Source organism: Eptesicus fuscus, chromosome 7 (assembly GCF_027574615.1).
Source record: "Eptesicus fuscus isolate TK198812 chromosome 7, DD_ASM_mEF_20220401, whole genome shotgun sequence".
NCBI lineage: Eukaryota > Metazoa > Chordata > Mammalia > Chiroptera > Vespertilionidae > Eptesicus > Eptesicus fuscus.
In genome coordinates this window covers 30,854,936-30,877,483 of record NC_072479.1, presented here as the reverse complement: position 1 = coordinate 30,877,483, position 22,548 = coordinate 30,854,936, and the positions used below count along the sequence as shown (strand labels likewise).

At 37.4% G+C, this 22,548-nt stretch overlaps 1 protein-coding gene across 2 annotated transcripts in view; it reads left to right on the top strand.

Annotated features, from left to right (window-relative positions):
• Positions 1-22,548, top strand: part of TMTC2 (transmembrane O-mannosyltransferase targeting cadherins 2) — a 415,782-nt gene that overhangs the window by 178,703 nt on the left and 214,531 nt on the right. For both annotated transcript variants that reach the window (XM_008143796.3, XM_054718817.1), the window contains exon 3: positions 20,418-21,246. In XM_008143796.3, the coding sequence (XP_008142018.1) occupies positions 20,418-21,246 (829 nt within the window). The remainder of the gene's footprint in view (positions 1-20,417; positions 21,247-22,548) is intronic.

Below are 22,548 nucleotides of genomic sequence, written 5' to 3'. Positions count from 1 at the left end.
AAAAAAAAACTTAAAAGAAAAAAAAAGAAACAAAAACAAAAAACCTAAAAGAAATATCAGGTATTAAACAGGAATCTTGACTGTGAGAACTTACCATACTTTGTCTTCCATCTCAGAAGGCTAGATAGTAAATGCTTTCTGCTTTGTAGGCCAGGTGGACTCCGAGACACCTGTTCAATATGCTGGCTTGCTGAGAACACATGGGCATAGATGTGTTCTAGTGACGCTTTATCTAAACACACATTTAGGCACCAGATTTGGCCCATAGGCAGTATTTTGCTGACTCTATCTGGTGACTTAGTTTATACACCCAATGTGTATTCAGTCATACAGGCACTCCAAAAAGATCAAGTTTAGGGTAATATATGTACAATAGTATGAATCACAAAGTGTTTTCACATTCATTTTTATCTGGATTTTGTATTCTCTGTTGAGAATATTAATCTCTCCTTTTTACAGTGGAGTAAACCTAGACAGGTGTACTTTGCCTGGAGTAACCCTGAGAGCACACGATCTTTATTCTGTTTTCCTGCTCTATATTTTATCAGAGTACTAATGAGCTCACTCAATAGGTATTTTCAACCCTGCGTTTTAGTAGGATCTCCTTTACCCTAGAATTTTGAAAGTGAATTCAAGTATACACTTAGTACTATAACTACTCTCTGGACATCATATTCATTCAAAAGATTCATACAAAGTAAACTTTGGTAACAATTCTCCCGTAAAGGAAGCCCAAGTAATCACCAGATGGTTTCCAAGAATAACCAGCTCTAGAAGTTCATAGCGGCTGTAAAAATATATCTTCGGTTGAAATTCAGCTTGTAATATAAGGGTGCTTTGCGTTTTTCTTTTTCATCTTTTTTGATTTTTTTTTTTTTTGGAGGGGGAACATTACTTAGAAAAGTGAGCATATTTATTTATTGCTCTTAATACAAAGGCCCAAACTCTTTTTCATGAAGGAGAACTGTTAGTGAAAAGAAATTGAGAACTAAATCTTATACCAGCTTAATACTTTTTTTGGACAGAGTTGGTGGTGGGGTGATGGTGTGTTTCTTAGAGCGTTTACCTCCCCAGTAGATGTGACGTGATTGACTTTGACAGTGATTTTTTTTTTTTTTAATATCTTGGTGATAAATGCATTGGTGGTTGTGACATAGTTCAGTTGAGAGGTGGCAAAAAGTGTGACAGTGTTATATTTACTGTGTCATAGCTCTCCTCCTGACTCTTTAAAAATAGGTCCTTTCATTCTGTTCAAATGAAGAGCACTTAGGGCAGTTGAACACCATTAGAATGATTGGCTCAGAATTTTAAAAATTCAAGGTAACTGCAAAAATCAATGTGAAATTAACATGTATTTTTCTTTTTTCTCAAACTCATCATGACAGCATCTCAAATCTTGAATGCTCTGTAAATACATTCTAATGATTATTTCTTAATTGTTCTTAGTGAGTGTAACTTTTAATTTGGCCCTTTTCCAAGTTTTTTTTTTTTTTTTTTTTTGCAATGATTTGTAACATTTTCTTCCCTCTCTTAAACAGATATCTGGTTGCATGAGGAAATATAATGCCTGCTGCTTTAATAGCAGCATGACCTGGGAATTCTTCTGATTTTACCACTTTATATCTCAGTACCCCTCAAATCTAGGGTTTTTATGAAGATTAAATAAGTTAATACATTAAAATCTCAGAGTGCCTAGCACATAGTAAGTAATTAATGTGAGCCATTTTTATTTTTGTCTATTTTAAGATGATCACATTCTCTACAAATTGACTAGCTTTAAAATATGTGCTATAAAGATCATATGTTTGGTTGTTCCTGTTAGTTTACCTTTTTAGAAGGCAGAGTTTATTATAGTTCATTATAGGAATTATAGAAATACTCAAGCTATTATGTAATGTTGCAAGGATATTAGTTTATTTTTATATTCATTAATCATTAAATTTTGTTATTTGCTACAACACTAACCTAGAAAGTGGCTGTACTTTTGAAAGGGATATTTAGAAATGAGAATAAAAATAGCTTCCTCCTTGGGACCACAGTTTCCAGTCACTGGGAAGTATGCAATTACATAGAAGTTTCTCAGATCCCACAATAACATCCTTTTGAAGGAACTGACATTGCTGTATCACTCATATCCGTAATGCCTTACATTTGTCTGGTGTTATATTGTGTACAAATCCTCCTAACACTTCAGATCACCTCCTAAAGACCTCAGGAAGTGAAGTGGGTATTTTAAGGCTATTTATTTAGAGCTGAAAATGCCCAGAGGTATTATGTAATTTGATTTCTTTCATCTTGTTCAGGTGAACTTGTATGTCTAATGACTAAGGCTTGTCTTCCTGATTCCTTTTCTACCTCATTCTCTGTTTCTTCCTCTCCTTTTTTTTTTTTTCCTTCCTCAAGACATTGTATTCTTCTCCTGATCTTCATTGATTGTATTGATTATATAAGAACTTGACCTGCCTTCACAGTTCAAATATATTTAAAATACATTTAACATTTTTTTTCTACCATTAGGGATAGGTCTTATTTGCTATAGGGGCTTTAAATACTATACCATTGATCTGACTCCCACCAGGGGGAAACATAAAATTGTTAAAGAAACTATGGACACTGACATAATCTATGTTATAAGTCAAAGAAATAAGGAGCTACAGTATCACTTATCCAAGTAGACTTCAAAAAATCTCTGGGTAAATAATCCCATATATATATTGTGCTATGTAGGTACATACACCAGAAAGATCTCATTGGATTGTGATCATCGTATCATGATTTTGGTGTATCTAAAACTGCCTTTATACTAGTATACTGGCTTTACAGCTCCCTTCTAGTCTGTTGTCTTGTGCTCATTGTTCTTTTGTACATTCAGTCAGTCATTTGCTCAGTCATTCATGTACTCACTCATCCATCCAATATGGAGTGCGCGCTCTGTGCCAGATGCTGTCTAGTTGCTGTGGACAGTATACTTTTGTGAACAAAACAGACAGTTCCTATCATCTAGGAGCTTATATTCACATGGGAATAGTTAGACTCATTTCAATAGGAGTGTGACACTCATTAGGATTATGTATGCCTAGTGTCCCTTTGGGCCTTAACCTCAGACTTGACCTTTGCAATATATGATGTCATTCATATATGGTATAAGTTATAAGAGAGTTTTGAGAAGGCAGGGCTTAATGTGGCCTGAGAAATTGGAGGAAGTCTTGTGGAAGAGTTGGAATTTAACTTGCAAGTGAGGGGGAACATTTAAGAAAATGGCAACATTAGGCTGATGGATGCAAATTTGATTTATTTACAGAACATTAAGAAACCAGTATCACTGAGGAAATTTTAAAGTTTCTAACAAAGATATCAATATTAGGGAAGTTTGAAGTCTAGAGATAGTAAAGATGAACCAAATTTTGGACAGCTTTTAATACAAGGCCAGAGACATTGGAATCTAATTATTCTTGTTTTAGAGAATTATTATAGATTAGAGGCCTGATGCATGAAATTTGTGCACTGGGGGGCGGGTACCTTCAGCCTGGCCTGTGCCCTCTCACAGTCCGGGACCCCTCAGGGGATGTAGCAGTGTGCCAAGCAGCAGGCGGCCAGGGAGGAGCCTGAATTGGGGCTGGGTGCCGCACCGCTAGCACTCACCCCAGCCCGCTGTGCCTGCTGCCACAGAGTTGGGAGTGGCTCCCACCACGGCAGCTGCACTTGCCATCCATGAGCCCAGCTTCTGGTTGAGCGGTGCTCCCCATAGGGGAGTGCACTGACCACCAGGTGGCGGCTCCTGCAGTGAGTGTCTGCCCCCTGGTGTTCTGTGAGAATTATAGCGACCAGTTGTTCTGGTCGTTCCACTGTAATGGTCGCTTAGGCTTTTATTATATAGATTAGAGGCCCAGTGCATGAATTTGTGCACAGGTGGGGTGCAGTTCGGGGCTGGGCCTGTCAGGAGGAGGAGACAGCAGGAGGTTGGCCGGCCAGCCCACCCCAATTGGGGCCAATCAGGGCTGGGCCGGCTGGGGGGGGGGGGTGGGGGCATGGGAGGTTGGCTGGCCAGCTCCACCCCCAATTGGTGTGGGGGGATGATTAGGGATGAAGCTGGCTTGGGGGAGGGGCCACGGGCCGATCAGTGTGATGGGGGCTGATTGGGGATGGGGCTGGGCGTGGGGAGGGGCCATGGGTGGTTGGCTGGCTGGCCCTGCCCCTGATTGGAGTGGGGGGTCCAATCTGGGGCAGAGCTGGTTTAGGGGAGGGGCTGTGGGCTTATTGGGGTGATGGGAGCTCATTGGGGATGGGGATGGCTGGAGGGAGAGGCTGCAGGCGGTTGGCCAGCCCACCTTGCCTGTGATTGGAGTAGGGGCGCCGATATGGGGTGGGGCTGGGCTGGGGGAGTGGCTGCAGGAGGTTGGCCGGCCAGCTCTGCCCCCTATTGGGGTAGAGGGGGTGATCAGGGTCAGGGCCGGCCAGGGGAAAGAGCTGAGGGGGGCTTGGCCGATGCTGATCATGGGTGGGCCAGCTGGGGTGGGGGGGGGGCCCCTGGGATGTTGGCCAGCTGGCTGACCCCGATGGGGCTGGTTTGCTGGCCACCGTGGGTGTCATAGGGACCAGTCGTTCCAGTCGTTCCGGCATTCTGGTCACTGGCTTTTTATATATATAAATTCTTGATGAAGAGTAGTGATTAAAAATATAAACAAAAGCATAAAGTACCGTGTCATAAACACAAAGGAAGATAAAATTTCTAGTGCTAATCATGACTGAATAGCTTACTGTCCTTGGGGAGCACATTTAATTAAGCTCTATGGACATCAGTTTTTTCACTGCAAAATACATATTAAGGAGATGCCCTCTAAAGTTCTGAGATTGTACAAATATAAAATTCTGATCTCTAGATTTCTCTAACATTTACCCACTTGTGGCTTTATGAGCTTTTCCTGTAGAAGTTAGTGGTATTTTAAGTCCGGTGTCACCTTGAGATTGGAGAGGGTCAGAGCAGTCAAGGAATCTGGATGGTGACGTACTGGAGATAGTGGTTGTGAAGTGGGTACTGTGTGGTTTAGGGTGGGGTAGGAGCAAAGCACCCTGGATTTATAAAGGATATGGCTTTGAATTCCCGTCTTTCTATCCATTAGCTTTGGGAGTCTGGGCAATACTACTTTTCCTCTCTGATTTCTACCTGCCCTTTTGGAAAATACTAATTTACCAAGTTTACAAACATTGTAACATCTTAGAAAGAATTACTTGAGAATAATATATGTAAAGACATTTTGTAAAATATTTAATGAACATTCATAATTAGTGTTACTACTACCAATAAATGATTTCCCCCATATTCCATAGTGAAATATAATGACAGAGGAGAATGTTGTTTTCTAGGCACTGCTCTCTTCACTGGATGCCAGGACCACATCTGGGAGGTATAAAATGACTTAACAGGTGTTCGAATTCATTAGGCAATTATATACAATTCTCACTTTGCTCATAATATCTGGTCTCTCATGGAAAGTTTAATGGAGCTTAATTTGTACTTGCTTTAGCATATCATTTAGATGACCTGCATTTGTTTAGATTGTTGAAGGAACAAGATACGTGGGTTGATTTGAGATATGTTGCAGAACAGAACAGACTTGGATTTATTAAGAAATATGATCCTCAGCCTAAAAATTCTTGTGTGTTTAATTTAGGAGTATTTACGGAAACATAGTCATGAATGGAATTTCCTGATATTACTTAAAAAGGACTGTTTGAATTACAGAAGTTAAATAAAGATTCCAACACATTCTGTAATTTTTATTATTTTCTGGTAATCAAAATTTATAGCATGGTGTTAAGATTTTTCATTTTTTTGTTTTATTAATGTTTGACTGCCCATGGCCTGGGTTGTATGAGTTTTCTGCAGTTATAATAGGGCTGGTGTTCATTGCTGAATAGAAGGTGCCGAACACGGCCACAGCGTGAGGGGACAGGGAAGACCAGTGCCTTTGACCAAGGGCATGTTCAGTAGGGAGCACGGAGACAGAGCCTGCTAGTCATGTATTTTAACCAATCCCTCCCACTTCCCCTTTGCTTAGTTCACACTTACAGAGTGCCAGTCATGCACCTGGAAAACACGTCTTGCTGGTCTCACAGCAGGCTTCTAAGGGCCAGGAGCCTGTCAAAAAAAATGATTGACACTTGAGTCAGAGAGCGTCCACTAAACCACAACTGTTAAAGCAGACAGAATTCCCTTTAGAGGAATGCTTTTTGGACCTAATCCAATGATAATAATCTATTAAAACAAGTTGTCTAATCTTGTGAGTTAACTTGAAAAGAGAAGTGGATGTGGGGTGAATTGCAAAATGTTTGCACGTGTAAGTTCAATTTATTTAATTTAAATAATTAGGGCATGGCAATGATTAGTACTAATTGGTGCTGCATTGAACTAAAAAAATTATCCAAATATGTTTTGAAGACTCATGAGAGGGCTTTGCAGTAAATCGTATTTAATTCTAGGTTATTTTAAATGCTGCTAAAAATCAAAGATATACATCTTCGGGGGAAAAAAAACCCAGATTTTAACCCTGTCTGAAATTACTTGAAATATTTAATGATAGCTACAAAAGGTAGACATTCTTAGAAGATTAATGAGGAGAGTTTTAATGGCCCTTAAAAAGGTATTTAGTAAATGCAGAATTCTTTTTTAACTAATTTGAAGTAAGATCAAACTTCGGGGGTGTATTGAAGTCTTATTCAAGTAGAAGACAAATACTGCAATGATTATGTGGGTTTCACAGTTTCCAGTTTCTTCCAGTTTTAAAACCTTCTTGTGAAGTTGCCTGTGAACTTTCTGAACACCTCAATTCCCATATGTAATCTTGAAAAGTTAGTATATGATTAAAATTTAATTTTAAATCTCACATTAAAAGAGAATGAAAGACATGAGACAGATTACGTTTACACAAAGATTTCCTCTGTTTAGATTGGTAGCCACCACCAATAGGCTTCAAAAATCGCATTTTTGCCAAGTTACTTCTGGCAGGAAGATGCTTTTGGAGGGACTATCAGAAAAGAACCTGAACTGCAAAACTTTTTAGTATTTTAGTTTGTTCCCAAATATCTGGCTTATGGCCACTTGGCAGCTATATCAAGCATTTCTATGTCTGTATAATATGAAATATGCAACTCGTTTATTTTTTTGTAAAATAATTTGAGGGTCAGCTAATAAAGATATACATTTAAGAAATGCTTATTTGTAGATGCTAATATTAATTTGTACTCTTAGGAAAGGTATTCAATTTATTTAAACCAGATATTGCCATCTAGGTTTACTGTTTTACTTTTCAAAAAGAAATTCACTTTCAAAGGTTGCATTGGTCTAAAAAGATCACTCTTCTTTTCATGAAAACTAAATGTTGTGTATTTTCAGATAACTAGTTTTAGGTTACTGCTGATATCACCTCTTTGCTGCTCCTTATATCGCTTCTATATATATTAAAGGGAGCAAAGAAAATATTCTACCCAACAAAGGTTTGGAAGTAGAGGGTTTTTTTTTCTGTAATAGATTCTACTAACCATAACTCTCTTTACTACTCTGATGCACTTGACAATTTGGCATGGTCGTTTAGGCACGGGGAGGGGGGATAGGTGATGACCATTCTGCTTGCTCAGTAAACCCAGAATGTTCTGCTCAGCTGATCTTGCAGGGATTCCAATTCTGTTTGGTTCTGCTCTGATCGACTGCTAATTATAACGCCTAAGTGTGTGCCACAGTATTGTCTGGGAATTTCTGAATAGTTGTAATTACCAGGTATTGAAAGAAGAATTATAAAATTGATGCATGTTTCTGGAAGTGAAAATTGTCTTTCAAAAACTCCAATTACTCTGCCTCAGTTTCCCAATAAAAACAAACAAAACAAAAAACAAACAAACAAAGCTAGTGTTGTTTTAGAAGTCAATGTGGCATTTTTGAGAATAAATACAAACTCCACCTGAGAAATGTATAGTTAAAGGGCTGCATTTTTATTTATAAGAAAAAGTAAATAACCATTTGTCTATTTTTACACTGAATTGCTCTTTGTATTCATCAGAAGACAAATGAAATTATAAAGTGGGAGCATATTTCCACTTAAGAACACTAAGCATTGAACTGGTGCTTATAATGATCACCTACCTATAAGGTATGTGTATTAAGTTTTATTTGTGTATATAAAATATTTTATTGGTATCTTTTGTATCTTCATAGGAAAACTCCCACACTCATTAAATAGCTGTCCATTATGATATCTTTGAGAGAAGACGGCTGTATCTTGGCCTCCCCACTGAGGGAAGTCTCATTATAGTTTGTCTCTTTATGTTTTCAAAATGCTGGCCTCACATGCTTAACTCATTAATGAGACTGGATAATGGCTGGTTTGTTGCACTAAAGCCACACAGAGTTAAAAGAATGTTGCAGTTTAATCCATTGGCATGGGGACTACATTTGTAATGCTCTTGCCCACTTAAGGAGAGATGGATAGAAAAGAGTTCCTCTTCCAAATTCAATTCATTTGTAGCTCTCTTATTTTGATTTCTCTTCCTACTATTTGTATTCTCAGGGAGAAGAGAAAGGAGTTTAATAAAAACCGAAAGGGTTTTGATAATCAAAGAGAGGTGCCTTCTTTTGTTTCTTAGATCACAGAGGATATTTTCTTCACATACTTTCTTCATAAAGGGTGGATTGTTTCATGGCTACCCTGATTTGACCATAGTGCACTGCCTGGTGGCAAGTGTTAAACCTCTTATTTTAAGCTAAACAAGATTACTGTGGAAGCTGGCATTCAGGGGCTTGCTTTTAGTGTAATGGGGTAGGGTCTGTGGCACACCCCTTGCGGTTCCAGCAATTGAACACGTTGGGTACTTCAGTTTCTATGTGTTAGCTCTAGAAGGAGCTTGCCATGGGTACGCAAGGAATTAGTTCAATGAGGAAGAGTGGGTCACTATGTCAACAAAAGCACCGTAATAATGGGTTTAGAAGCATCCTTTCCTCCATACTTTACTCTTTGGGGGGTGTTATAGTAGGTATATGACAAATGCTATAGAGTGTCAGACAAAAACCAAACAGGATTTGAAATCACTATGTCATCTCTCATACAATACATATATGCAACTGTGGTCACTTAACCTGAATTTTACTTCATTCTATGTTCCATCTTTTTTGAATTAATTTAGACAGCAGTTAAAATGTTAATATGCACTTAACATTGGTGTTAATACAGTAATCCCTCTGTATACAAGGGGGATTGGTTCTCGGACTCTAGTGAATACAAAAATCCACGCGTGCTCGTCACTTATATAAAATGGACATAACCTATATTTGCCTCTAGGCTACACAGGGTATGCTACCTCTCACTTCATTTGCATGGATTCAGCTTAGTGCCTGGCACATGGTAAATTCAAGTTTTGCCTTTTTGGAACTTTTGGGATTTTTTTTCCTGAAATTTTTGATACGTGGTTGGCTGAATCTGAGGCTATATAAAACCACGCATACAGAGGATTGACTGTATTTTTTGGCTCGAAGCTTTCAGATATTGATCTTTCGAAGCCCATCTACTTAATTTTACTTGCTTTCTAACGTTTTTATTCTGCTAACAAAGCATTCCTTAAATGGTTTTATTTTCTAGAACAGTTTTAGGTTTACAGAAAAATTGAGAAGATGAAACAGAGTTCCTATATACTTCACACCCAGTTTCCCCTATTATTGTCATTTTACATTGTTATAGTATATATAATTAATTAACCAATGTGGACACATTATTATTAACTAAAGGTTCATTCAGATTTCCGTCATTGTTACCTAATGTTCCTTTTCTGTCCCAAGGTGCCATCTGGAATAGCACATTCCCCTTCTTAGTCATGACTCCTAGGCTCCTCCTCCTGTGACAGTTCCTCAGACTTTGTTTTTATAACCTTCACACTTCTAAGCATTTCTAGTTAGCTATTTTGTGAAATGTTCTCCATTGGAGTTTGCCAGATGTTTTTCTCATGATTATATTTTCATGCGTTTTGAGAGGAAGAAGACAGATATAATGATAATACCAAAGGTACGCAATATCAACCTGACTTATCACTGTTAACGTGGACCTTGCCATCTGGCCTGAGATAGTGTTTTTCATGTTTCTCCACCATAGAGTTAATCCCTCCCACTTCCGTCCTTCCACACTGTGTTCTTTGGAAGGAAGTCAGAAGGCATGGCCCATATTTATAGAGTGGGGAATTATGCTTTCCTTCTTTGAGGGTGGAGTATGGATGTCAATTATTTGAAAGTCTGTGAGGGACATTTGTCTCTTCACCCTCATGTATTTATTTTTTGAATCATTTCTTGGTATGGACTTATGGGTATTTATTTTATACACTGGGCTATAATTTAATACCGCTTTACTTATTTTATTGCTCATTTTGTCCCAGCTTTTGCCATTGGGAGCTCTTTAAATATAATCCTGTGTCCCTTTGACACTGTGTGTGTGTGTGTGTTGAGCAGTTTCTCACTTTCTCGTTCATCTTGTGTATTTCCTGCCCTAGTCCTAAAATCAGTTCATTTCTTCAAAGAACCCTAGTTCCTTTTATTAGAAAATAGTATTAAAAATCAAGATGCAGCCGAAACCGGTTTGGCTCAGTGGATAGAGCGTCGGCCTGTGGACTGAGGGGTCCCGGGTTCGATTCCGGTCAAGGGCATGTACCTTGGTTGCGGGCACATCCCCAGTAGGTGAGTGTGCAGGAGGCAGCTGATTGATGTTTCTCTCTCATCGATGTTTCTAACTCTCTATCCCTCTCTCTTCCTCTCTGTAAAAAATCAATAAAATATATAAAAATATCAAGATGCAGACACTAGATAACACCATTGACAAAGTAAATAAAACAAATGTTTAAGTAAAATTCAGAAGAACCTCAAGTATGATTAAGTAAAAGAAGAATGCATAGTCATCTTAAGTTTCTTCTCTTTAATTTACATTTGTTTAATATTCTAAATATTCATTTTTTACCAACATTAGCTACGTATCATGTATTAATGAAGATTATGAGGAATTTTAAGTAGGTTAATAGTTATGATTGTAACTGAAATAAGAAAAAAATACATTATTGTTTCCAATGACCTTTTAGTACCAAATCAATACAAATATATTTGATTTTAAACTTTGGATAAGTAACACGTGTCATTTATAATGTCAGATACATGAATATGCTTTGACACTCTCTGGATTTTGAAGTAACCATAATCTCCCTTGAGGAAGCCTTGTTGGTAAATGATAATCTGATTTTAAAAAATCTAAATTTTCATCAGTGAAATGAAATCTATAACTGATTTGTTAAGCTGTTATTTGTTTATCTGGGCATGTACAAATGCTTTCTGATAGAGCTTAGAACTCATCATAAAGTATTATGGTGTATTACAGAGTCATCTTGAATAAATGATTCTTTTTCTTTTTCTTTTTATTTTTAATACATTTTATTGATTTTTTACAGAGAGGAAGAGAGAGGGATAGAGAGTTAGAAACATCGATGAGAGAGAAACATCGATCAGCTGCCTCTTGCACCCCCCCCCCCCCCCACTGGGGATGTGCCCGCAACCAAGGTACATGCCCCTGAACGGAATCGAACCCGGGACCCTGGAGTCCGCAGGCCGACGCTCCATCCACTGAGCCAAACCGGTTTCGGCTGAATAAATGATTCTTCATAATCGAAAGTGCTGAATAAATTTCTCAGTATTATACCATGCTTCCTATGCCCTACATCTTGAAATTCTTTCCTCACAAAGACTGGAGATGTCCGTCCATTGAACCTCTTTATGTAGTTTGATATACCAAACATTAAAAGTATTTTATTTTATCTGTTAGTTGATGTGGAAAAAGAGTTTCTAATCTTATATAGAGGGTAATTATTAATAAGGAAACCTATTTTTCCATTGAAGGGAAACAGAAGTATCCTGACAACTTTATTATGGCAAAACTTTGATTAATTATATGAATATGTGCTAAGAACAATTACTAATTATCCTTTAGCCATGCATTACTTCTTGTCACAAATTCAGTAAAGTATACTTTTATATTCATGTGTTAGAGTGAGTCTCTAATGAGAACTGTTTTGGGAAAGGAGGACAGCAAAGAGGAAGCCTACATTATTGACATGAGGAAAGCCTATGACTTCAGTGATAATGATGGCTACAAAATGAAAGATACTGGATTTTTGTTATGTCTGGATAGCCTTTTCTCTCAGTTGTTCTTAAAACTTTCAGATACTGATTTTTATCGTCTTTATTATTATAACTCTATTATCATTGCCAAGGGCTTAATTTGGAATTAAATCAGCTTATTGCTTAAGTAATTTATTTTTATTAGTTTGCCAAAAAGTGAGTCTCATGATGGTTTTCATACTCTACACCAGAATGTTTACATTTTTCTTTCATCGAGTCTAAAATATTTATTTTCAGTTTCTTTTATGCCCCAGAAAATATGAAATAGAATACAATATTGAAGTTGCCAGCATGCATGGCAGTTTTTCTTGAATGATAAGGGAGTTGTTATAGTTGATTTTCATTTTTTTCTTGTGTTCTTTCTTTAGTCAAAGACTCACATAGAAGGAAATAATTTACTATAGGGCTTCTTAAAAGGCATCATCACTAATTAATATGGCAGGGTCTTCTCATCAGCCTTCACTTCATCTTTCAGATGATATGTGGGAAAGATTTTGATGTTTTATGATAAATGTCACATCATTAACTGATTAACTAATGAGTAGGTTTTTTTGTTTCTTTAGTGTACCCAAAGACTAGAAATAAAATTGTGAACCATAAACATTATATTCTTAAGTGATTTCCATCCTATGATTTTCTGTTTCTGACAGTTACAGAAGAATTCCTCTAAAATTTTGTAACTTAGAAATTCACATATGAAACCTATATGTGCATGTTGGCCAATGCCACCTGAATAAAATGTAATTTAAAAAAAAAGAAAGATATAGTTTATGTTTTCTTTTCAATAAAACGGAGGTTAGAGCTGATTTCCCTTTTTATGTTTAAGAAGAACTTTTAAAAAGATGAAAAACATATTTAAACATTTAGAAAAAATTGATTTTCATAAAGCCAGTTTATGTATCTTTGTATTTATTTATGGTATTTTGTAAAAAAGTATCCTTTTCCTCTCAATTGCATTATATATTCAAAAGATATGGATAAAGCATTGTTTATTTTCATATTGCTTTATTGAAATTTTTAGCTATTTTCTTATTTTTGCATTTATAAACAGTGATGAATTAGATGTCCTTACATTTAGATCTAAGAGAGATTTTCTTTTCAGAGAATAGGTAACTAAGTCCAGATTATCAAATAATATGGGATGCAAAGTATTAATTTTTCTAAATAATTCCAATTTTCTCACCAAAACTATACAATTTATATTTACCCAATATTTACCCAAAAGTCAGTGACTTTTATATCCAATTTTTTCCATTTCTATTTTTCCCCCCACTTAGATTCATGTGAAATATATTTTTTCAGTTTGATTTTCATTTTTATTGATGAATGAAATTGAACATTTTTTCAAATGTTTTTGCCTTTTCCTTAATTTCCTCTCTATATTTAAAATTTTTTTCTATTGGATTATGTGCTTTTTGTGATTCATATTTAGAAGTCTATTTGTCCCCGCAGAGAACAAATCCTCTGTCTTCTGTATAGTGCAACAGCACTTAAATATTTCAACCTTGAGTTCTACTTATTACAATGATCTCAGTTCCTTTGTAGCCTGACCTTCATGATGCTCACCACTCCCTTATTATACTAAGAATTCAATTTAGCCCTGAGCTTGAGAGAAAACGTTATGTTTCATTATAGTTTATTCATTTAGATTGAGGAAGATAAGCTTTAAAACTTTGTGAAATGAAAACCATAGGCCAACCGTATTTTTAGTATCACTAAAAATTAGACTTGTACAAATATGCAGTGATTCTCAACTGCAACTGCATTAGAATCAATCTCCTGTGGAGAATTTAGTTAAACCAAGGCACTGGTATTTTTAAAAGCTCACAATTAATATGGATGGTCCTGTAGGTCTGAAAATTGTCCTTTAAGTCCCTATGGTTCTTTTCCTCATGATGTGTTTTTCTGGAATCTACACTAATAAAAGAGAAAGATATAAATTGACCATACCTTCACGATGCCCACCAGCCAATCAGGAGTGAGCATGCAAATTAACCCAACAAAGATGGAGGGTTAATTTGCATACACACGTGCCAAGCGGTCAGGGGCGGACATGGCGACGATGCAGGTGTTCTGCACCACCCCAGCCGCTCTGAGCCTCTGGGCAGCGTGGGAAGGTGGAAAGGCAGCTCTGGGCCAGAGCAAAGGTGAAAAGGAGGCTCCGGCCCGAGAGAAGGCAGTGCTGACAGCCAGGGGAAGGAAGGCCCATTCTTGCACGGATCTTCATGCATTGGGCTTCTAGTAGGATATATGAAGCTCTAAGAATACAAGGTCTCGTCTCTCTTCTTACGGGTGTATATCAGCGCATACTAGAGTGCCTGGCATGCAGCAGCCTTAATGAAATGTTGAATGACTGATTATGCTTTCCCTATTACACTGAAATCATTTTCTAATGCTCCCAACCAGAGGTTATACTCAGATGTTTAAATTTCCCTGACTTTGAAGTTGCATCTTCTCTGTATGAATTTTCACCAGTTTTCTCTTTGAAGTCTGGGGTGGCAACTCAGAACTCAGGTGCCTTATCTGAGAAATACCTGTGCTGAATCAATTTCATACACCAGCCAGGAGCAAAGAGATGCTAAGGCTAAATGTATAGTTACTTGGCTCCTAGCTATAGCTCAATAACAATTTGTTAATTTGATTTAATTCATAAATCAGAGCACAGAAGCTAAAATGAATAAATAAAACCTTTTCCATGCCTTTTTTCTTTTACCTTATTTTTAAGGCCATAAGTTTACAAGAGAAATTGGTTTCATCAGAATCCCGTTTTTATAACTGATAGATTTCACTAGAATTCTATTAGAAAACATTAAAGAGACTTGAAAGCTGTGATTTCAAATTTAGACTGATACGTAAAATGTAGTAGTCAATCACGAAGTCTGAGAAGCTCACTTTAAACATTTTCATATCGATTTTCTTTTACCTGTTAGTTCAGTTTTTCTTTAATTTTTCATTTATTTGGCCCTTACTTCACCATTAAGTTAGAATGAACTGTTTTGGTATATAAATTCTACATAAACTAATGCTATAATTTTATATTTACTTATGGTTTTTATGTTTATACTAGAGGCCCGATGCACGAAATTTGTGCAAGAGTAGGCCCTCGCAGCCCCAGCTGCCTTGGCCCTTGCAGCCCCGGCTTCGTCCTGAAGGTCATCTGGACAGTCATTCTGCTGTTCAGCCATTCGGTCGATTTGCATATTACATTTTTATTATTATAGATTACTATTTTCCCAGCATTTAGACTCATATAAAATTTACCATGGAATAGTTTTCATTACTCATATTTTATATTGTAGTTTATTGTATTTAAAAATTCTTCCATCATCACAAATACTGGAGTTATTTTTTTTAAAAAATATATTTTATTGATTTTGTACAGAGAGGAAGGGAGAGGGATAGAGAGTTAGAAACATCGATGAGAGAGAAACATCGATCAGCTGCCTCTTGCACACCTCCTACTGGGGATGTGCCCGCAACCAAGGTACATGCCCTTGACCGGAATCGAACCTGGGACCCTTGAGTCTGCAGGGTGACGCTCTATCCACTGAGCCAAACCGGTTTCGGCCTGGAGTTATTTTTATCGCATCTTAAATCTCAATGTCTTATTTTGATGATAGTTTATTACAATTTAATAAATTATTAAAGATGCTTTTATTACAAATTAAGGAATAAGTTAGTTTTGCCTTATTATGCCATTTCTGACTTTAGGAACAAAATAGAATTATGTAATTCTTAAAGCCAAGTTACCCTGGAGTTTCATGATTAGCAAAGAAACTCACTGTTCTTCCCTCCCTATGTGTGTGGTTCTCTTGCTGCTCTGCTTTACTTCTTGCTTGTTTGCAGCTATTCTTCCTTTCCTCCTCTCCACGCAGTCTTCCCAGAAGACATTATAATAGCATGGCCTTCAGTTACACTTTGAAAATGGATTTTTGGTGCAAATTCAAAATTGAATTATTTTCAAGTTCAGTCTTCTTTATTCATGATATCTTTTCTCATTTACTTTTGCCAAATGATATGTTTCTCCTTTTTATAATCTAAGACTACTCAATTATGTCCTTGATCCACCAAGTTATTTACAACTTTTAACATTTGGTTTTGTGTGGTTTAATTTTTCTCCTATAATCCAGAAATTTTAAGCTTTTTGCTGTGCAGAATTTCAGAAGAGGCAGATAATGGGTTGCAAAACTTACTTTTAGATGATAAAGAGGCTTTGAATCATTTCATTTTTTCTAGAAGAGACATGAAATTTAAAGATTGGTGATGACTGAACATATTATTCCCCTGCCATTAAAAATTCCAAATAGCATTACAAAAGTTAATTTTGAGCAGAGGTCTGCCACAGAAGTTTTTATTTTTATTTAAATATGTTTATTGATTTCAGAAAGGATGGGAGAGGGAGAGAGAGAAACATCAATGATGAGAATCATTGATTGGCTGCCTCCTGCATGTCCCCTACTGGGGATCAAGCCTGCAACCCAGGCGTGTGCCCCCGGCTAGAATAGATCCCAGGACCCTTCAGTCTGCAGGGTGACATTCTATCCACTGAGCCAAATCAGCCAGGGCCACCAAAGAAGTTTTTAAAACACTGAGACAGTTAATTCTATGAATTTAGCATTATTGTGATTTGATATTAACCAACAATCCCACCTCTTAAAATTTCCATTTATTTGTTGTTTCTAATTTTTCTTATTCTGAATTTTTAGCTTCTAACCTCCTCTTTCTTTACTTCTTGTCTTTTATACCCAGAATTACCCCTCTTTAAATATCTAAAATACTGTTCAAAATAATTTTGAAATATAAAAGTGGACATACCATCAAGAAATGAACTATAAACTTTTTGTTTTCTAAAGATAAAAACTTCTAAAATCTTAGAATAAGCTTCCATTAATGATTTTAAAATTTGGGAACACTATTATCTGTGTTGGAAAGGGTTAGATTACCAGTTAGGAGGAGTCTATTCTGACAATCCAAGTCAAGTCTTGGCATTTTGAACTAGAGTGATGACAGAAGAAATGGAGGGAAATGGACACATCAGGATATATTTTGAAGTGAAAGTGAGAGGACTTGGTGTATGTAATGCATGGAATGTGGAGAGAAGGAGAGAGGTTGTGAAGAAGACACTGCTTACATAGTATTACTATTATCTCAGGTGTAATGATTGGAGAGGAACTGTTTCATTGGAGAAGGTAGGAAGGCAAGTTGTATATTGGGCAGTTAGAGTTGAGGTACCTAAGTGTATATGATCAACATACAATTGAATAAAGTACTATGGAGGTGAAGGGAGATGCAGGTGGAGTTATTAGGAAATATTAATAATTTTAAAATCATGAATCTTGCTGAGATCATTAGGTTTAGAGTGGAGAAAGAGCAGATGGTCTAGGACCAGTTATGTGGCTTCCAGCAGTGAGAGAGGTGAATGAGAAGAGTCTGGGAAGGACAGTGTAGTAGCAGTTGCTTATAATATAGAGATGGTTATAATGGAAGTTGTGCTCAAGACATATTGCTCTTTGTGGATTGTTTTTTAATTGAGATATAATTGACATAGACATTATATTAGTTTTAGGTGTACAAAATAATAATTTGATATATGTATATATTGTGAAATGATTACCACAGTAAGTTAAGTTTTGTAACACATAGTTATAAAAATTTTATTTTTTATTGTGGTGCGAACGTTTAAGGTCTATTATCAACTGTCAAATATACAATAATACAGTGTTGTTAACTGTAATCACCACCCTATACATTACATCCTCAGACTTACTTATCTTACTAGAGGCCCGTGCATGAAATTTGTGCACAGGGGCGTCCCCTCAGCCCAGCCTGCACCCTCTCCAATCCGGGACCCCTCAGGGGATGTCTGATCCCAGGGATCAGGCCAAAACCGGCAGTCGGACATCTCTCTCACAATCCGGGACCACTGGCTCCTAACTGCTCACCTGCCTGCCTGCCTGATCACACCTAACTGCCCCCCTGCTGGCCTGGTCACCCCCAACTGCCCCCACTCCGCTGGCCTGGTCGCCCCTTAATGCCCCTCCGCTGGCCTGGTTGCCCTCAACTGCCCCCCCCCCCGCCAACCTGGTTGCCCCTCACTGCCCCCCTCTGCCTTCCTGGTTGTCCCTCACTGCCCCCCCCCCCGCCAGCCTGCCCCCCCCGCCAGCCTGTTCGCCCTCAACTGCCCCTCCCCCCCCCCCCCCCCCCTTGCAGGCCTTGTCGCCCCACGCAGCCTGCTGCTCGGTCATTTGGTCACCCCTCACTAACCCCCCTGCTGGCCTGGTTGCCCCACACAGCCTGTTCAGTCGTCCATTCAGTTGTTTCGGATGCAATGGTCACTTAGCCTTTTATATATATAGATAACTGCAACTTGTACCTTTTGACCACTTTCGCCATTTACTCCTTTACATCCCCCCATCTCTGCCACCCGTCAATTTGTTCTCTGAATATGTGAGTTTGTGGGGGTTTTTTTGGATTCTGCCTGTGAGGTAATACATAATTTTTCTTCTGTTTGACTGATTTCTCTTAGCATGCTGCCCTTAAAGTATATTCATGTTGTGGCAAATGGCAGAGTTTTCTTCTTTTTATAGCTGGGTAATATTCCATTTGAGGTATATATAGATAGCTATATCACATTTTCTTTATTCATTCATCTATCGATATACATTTGGGATGCTTTCATGTTTTGGCTGCTACAAATAATGCTGTAGTAAACATGGGGATGCAGGTATCTTTTTGAAATAGTCATTTCTTCAGATAAATAACCAGAAGTGGAATTGCTGGATCAGATGGTAATTCTATTTTAGTGCGGCATTTCCATGCTTATTTTCCATAGTGGGTGCACCAATTTATATTCCCACCAACTGTACACAAGGTTTCCCTTTTCTCCACATCCTCATCAACACTTGTTATTTCTTATCTTTTTGTTAATAGCCATTGTGAAATGTGTGGGGTGATATCTGGTTGTGGTTTTGATTTGCATTTCTCTGATGATTAGTCATGTTGAGCATCTTTTCATGTACCTATTGGCCATCTGTTATACCTTTTTTTGGAAAAATGTCTATTCAGATTCTCTGACCATTTTGTAATTGTATTTGTTTTTTTCTATTGAGTTGTATGAATTATGTATATATTTTAGATATTAATGTATTATTTGCAAATATTTTTTTCATTCTCAGGATTTAGATTGTTTGAGGTCACTAAATTTTTTTTAAAATATATTTTATTGATTTTTTACAGAGAGGAAGGGAGAGGGATAGAGAGCTAGAAACATCGATGAGAGAGAAACATCGACCAGCTGCCTCCTACACACCCCCTACTGGGGATGTGCCCGCAACCAATGTACATGCCCCTGACCGTAATCAAACCCAGGACCCCCCAGTCCGCAGACCAACGCTCTATCCACTGAGCCAAACCGGCTTCGGCAGAGGTCACTAAGTTCTTATTGAGATTGAAAGAGTTTGCCACAATATTCTCAGTAACAAGGATGTCCTTTGGCTTTCATCTCACAATTTTCTTTCTCATAAAATAAGTTTGTTGTAAAGTCATTGTATTCTTAAAAAGTTGTCATCAACGTGAAAAACTTCACATTTGTGAGGAGTGTTATTAAATGGTGGATGTCACTGATGCCAGTGGCAGCCTGAGGTAACAGGTGAAAGAAAGCCTGGTTTATAAATTCTGCAAGGATATTCAAGACAGTGAAATCAGGACTGGCATAGACATGGCTAGATGCTATTCCTACTTTCGAGCTGAGCAGAATCCTGTTCTGCCCATATTTTTTTTTGTCATGACTGTTCTTTGTTTTCCCCCGTCTCTAAATTATAAAATGAAAGAACTCAGTTATTAGATGCCTACTAAGAATGCTACGTACTTTCACATTGTTGTCTTATTTTGACCTGATGCTAATTCCAAGAAGGAGATATATACAACTTACTTTGTAGAGGTCAAGAAATTGAATCTTTGGTTATTGGTACTTTAGAAAAGGAATGAGAAGAAAAACTACTCACCAAAAGTTATATACAAAGTAGGATTCCACAGTCAATTTTTTTTTAGGTTAAAATTTTCCTTAACGTGTTTAAAAAGGAGGTGGATGAAGTCATATATTTAAGACATAATGCTGTGTTAACTGTCCATTTAAAAATTATTTCATCTCTAACTGTTAAGTGAAGTGTCACCATGCTGTATTGATGATCATCTTAATTTTTCCCTCCCTCTCTTTTGGTTTCAGGGGAAGAATTTGTCTCTTTTCCTCAGCATTAGTTTGTTAACTCTCTGGGGGACTTCCCTTTTGGGTGCCCGTTTATACTGGATGGGAAACAAACCACCAAGCTTTTCCAACTCTGACAACCCAGCTGCTGATTCTGATAGTCTCCTGGCTCGCACACTCACCTTCTTCTACTTGCCAACCAAGAACCTCTGGCTGTTACTCTGCCCTGATACCCTCAGTTTTGATTGGTCAATGGATGCCGTGCCTCTGCTCAAAACAATTTGTGATTGGAGAAACCTACACACTGTGGCCTTCTATATTGGACTCCTCCTCCTTGCCTACTGTGGTTTAAAGAGCCCAAGCGTGGAAAGAGAATGCTATGGGAAATTTGTAACAAATGGCAAGCAGAATGCAAATGGACATAGCTGCCATTCAGATGTGGAGTACCGGAACTCAGAGATTAAGCCCAGCTTTGCATCCAAAGTAGAAAATGGCATTAAAAATAATGTACCACAGACAACACAGCTTCCTTCTACAGAGAACATTGTTGTTCTGTCTTTATCTTTGTTAATAATACCCTTTGTTCCTGCCACGAACCTGTTTTTCTATGTCGGCTTTGTAATTGCAGAGCGAGTATTGTATATTCCTAGTATGGGCTTCTGCCTCCTCATTACAGTGGGTGCCAGAGCCCTTTATGTCAAAGTCCAAAAGCGGTTTCTCAAGAGCTTGATTTTTTATGCTACAGCTACATTAATTGTTTTCTATGGACTCAAGACTGCAATCAGGAATGGAGACTGGCAGAATGAGGAAATGCTGTATAGGTCAGGGATAAAAGTAAATCCAGCTAAAGGTAATACTTTATTTTATGCTTTTACCTAGACAGTTTACTCTTTCTGCCTTTTTATATCTATGCTTCTTGCCTTAAAACACAGTATTAAGGATGAAGAGGTCCTTGTATGCAATGCCCATATCTTTTCTTCTTTTTATCTTTTAAGAGATGAGCAGGACAATTTAGAGACATATCAGCATTCCATATTTGGAATAGAGAAGTATTTTCAATGTCCTTGGCTACATTTGTCCAGAGGAATTAGAACTCTTGTTATGTAAAAATATTGATTACCATAAGATTTTAGAAAAATGCATGGTTTCCACATTTTAAAATACTGATGGACATTACCTCTTTCAGCCTGTAATAAAAGTCAGGTTAAAACAATTAAGTATACTTGAGCTCTTCTGTTTTGTAAGCATCACCTGAGTAAACAACACAAGAATGACATTGACATATTTAGCAGATTTGGAGGTAAGCCTACCTCTGAACCTTGGAACTGTGTCTCTAGGTGTCAGTGCTTACGCATGCAAACGTGAGTCACCCTTAGCTTTGCAGAGGCCAAATAACTGGGGTGCTGCCAAGTAGTGAGCACATTCTTATTTGAGTTCTTAAGTCACTTGGGGAAATAAACTTTTCACTGTACCATGAGAAGATTGTTTATATATTTTTTAATTGCTTTTGATTTAGGAAGTTATTTTAGCAAATCTCACGATCTATAAATGAATAGTCAAAAGCTGTTACAAAGGATTTCTCTGGTTTAGGCAATTAAATGGTGATGGAAGCTTGAAAACAATTGAATGAAAATAAGGTTACATTTTAAGTGCAGATATATAGTAAATAGTGCCAAATACTCATGTTCTTCATAATCCATTCTTCAGTTATGTATCCTTTAAAGTATGTTTGCTTGCATTTGAACTGGTCTTCTACTCTTACTAACACAATTCTGTACCAGTATTTAAATACTAAAAGTACAAAACCATTCCAATTGTATGGAGTGCCCTGCTGATGTATATCAGGATATATTCACAATGATCTAGACCAGTGATTTTCAACTTGTTCATGTCATGGCACACATAAATTAATTGCTAAAATTCTGTGACATATCAAAAAGTACCCTTTGCCTGATCTGACAAAAAAAAAAAAAAAGGTATATGTTTGATTCATTCACATCAGATGGCTATTGTGTTGGCTGTTGTCATTTTTTTATTTGACAGTCTTAGTGAAAAGAGGTCAGTGCCCCTGACTAAATAGTCAGGTATTGCATTAAAAATTATATATTATATATATATATATATATATATATATATATATATATTCAATGGA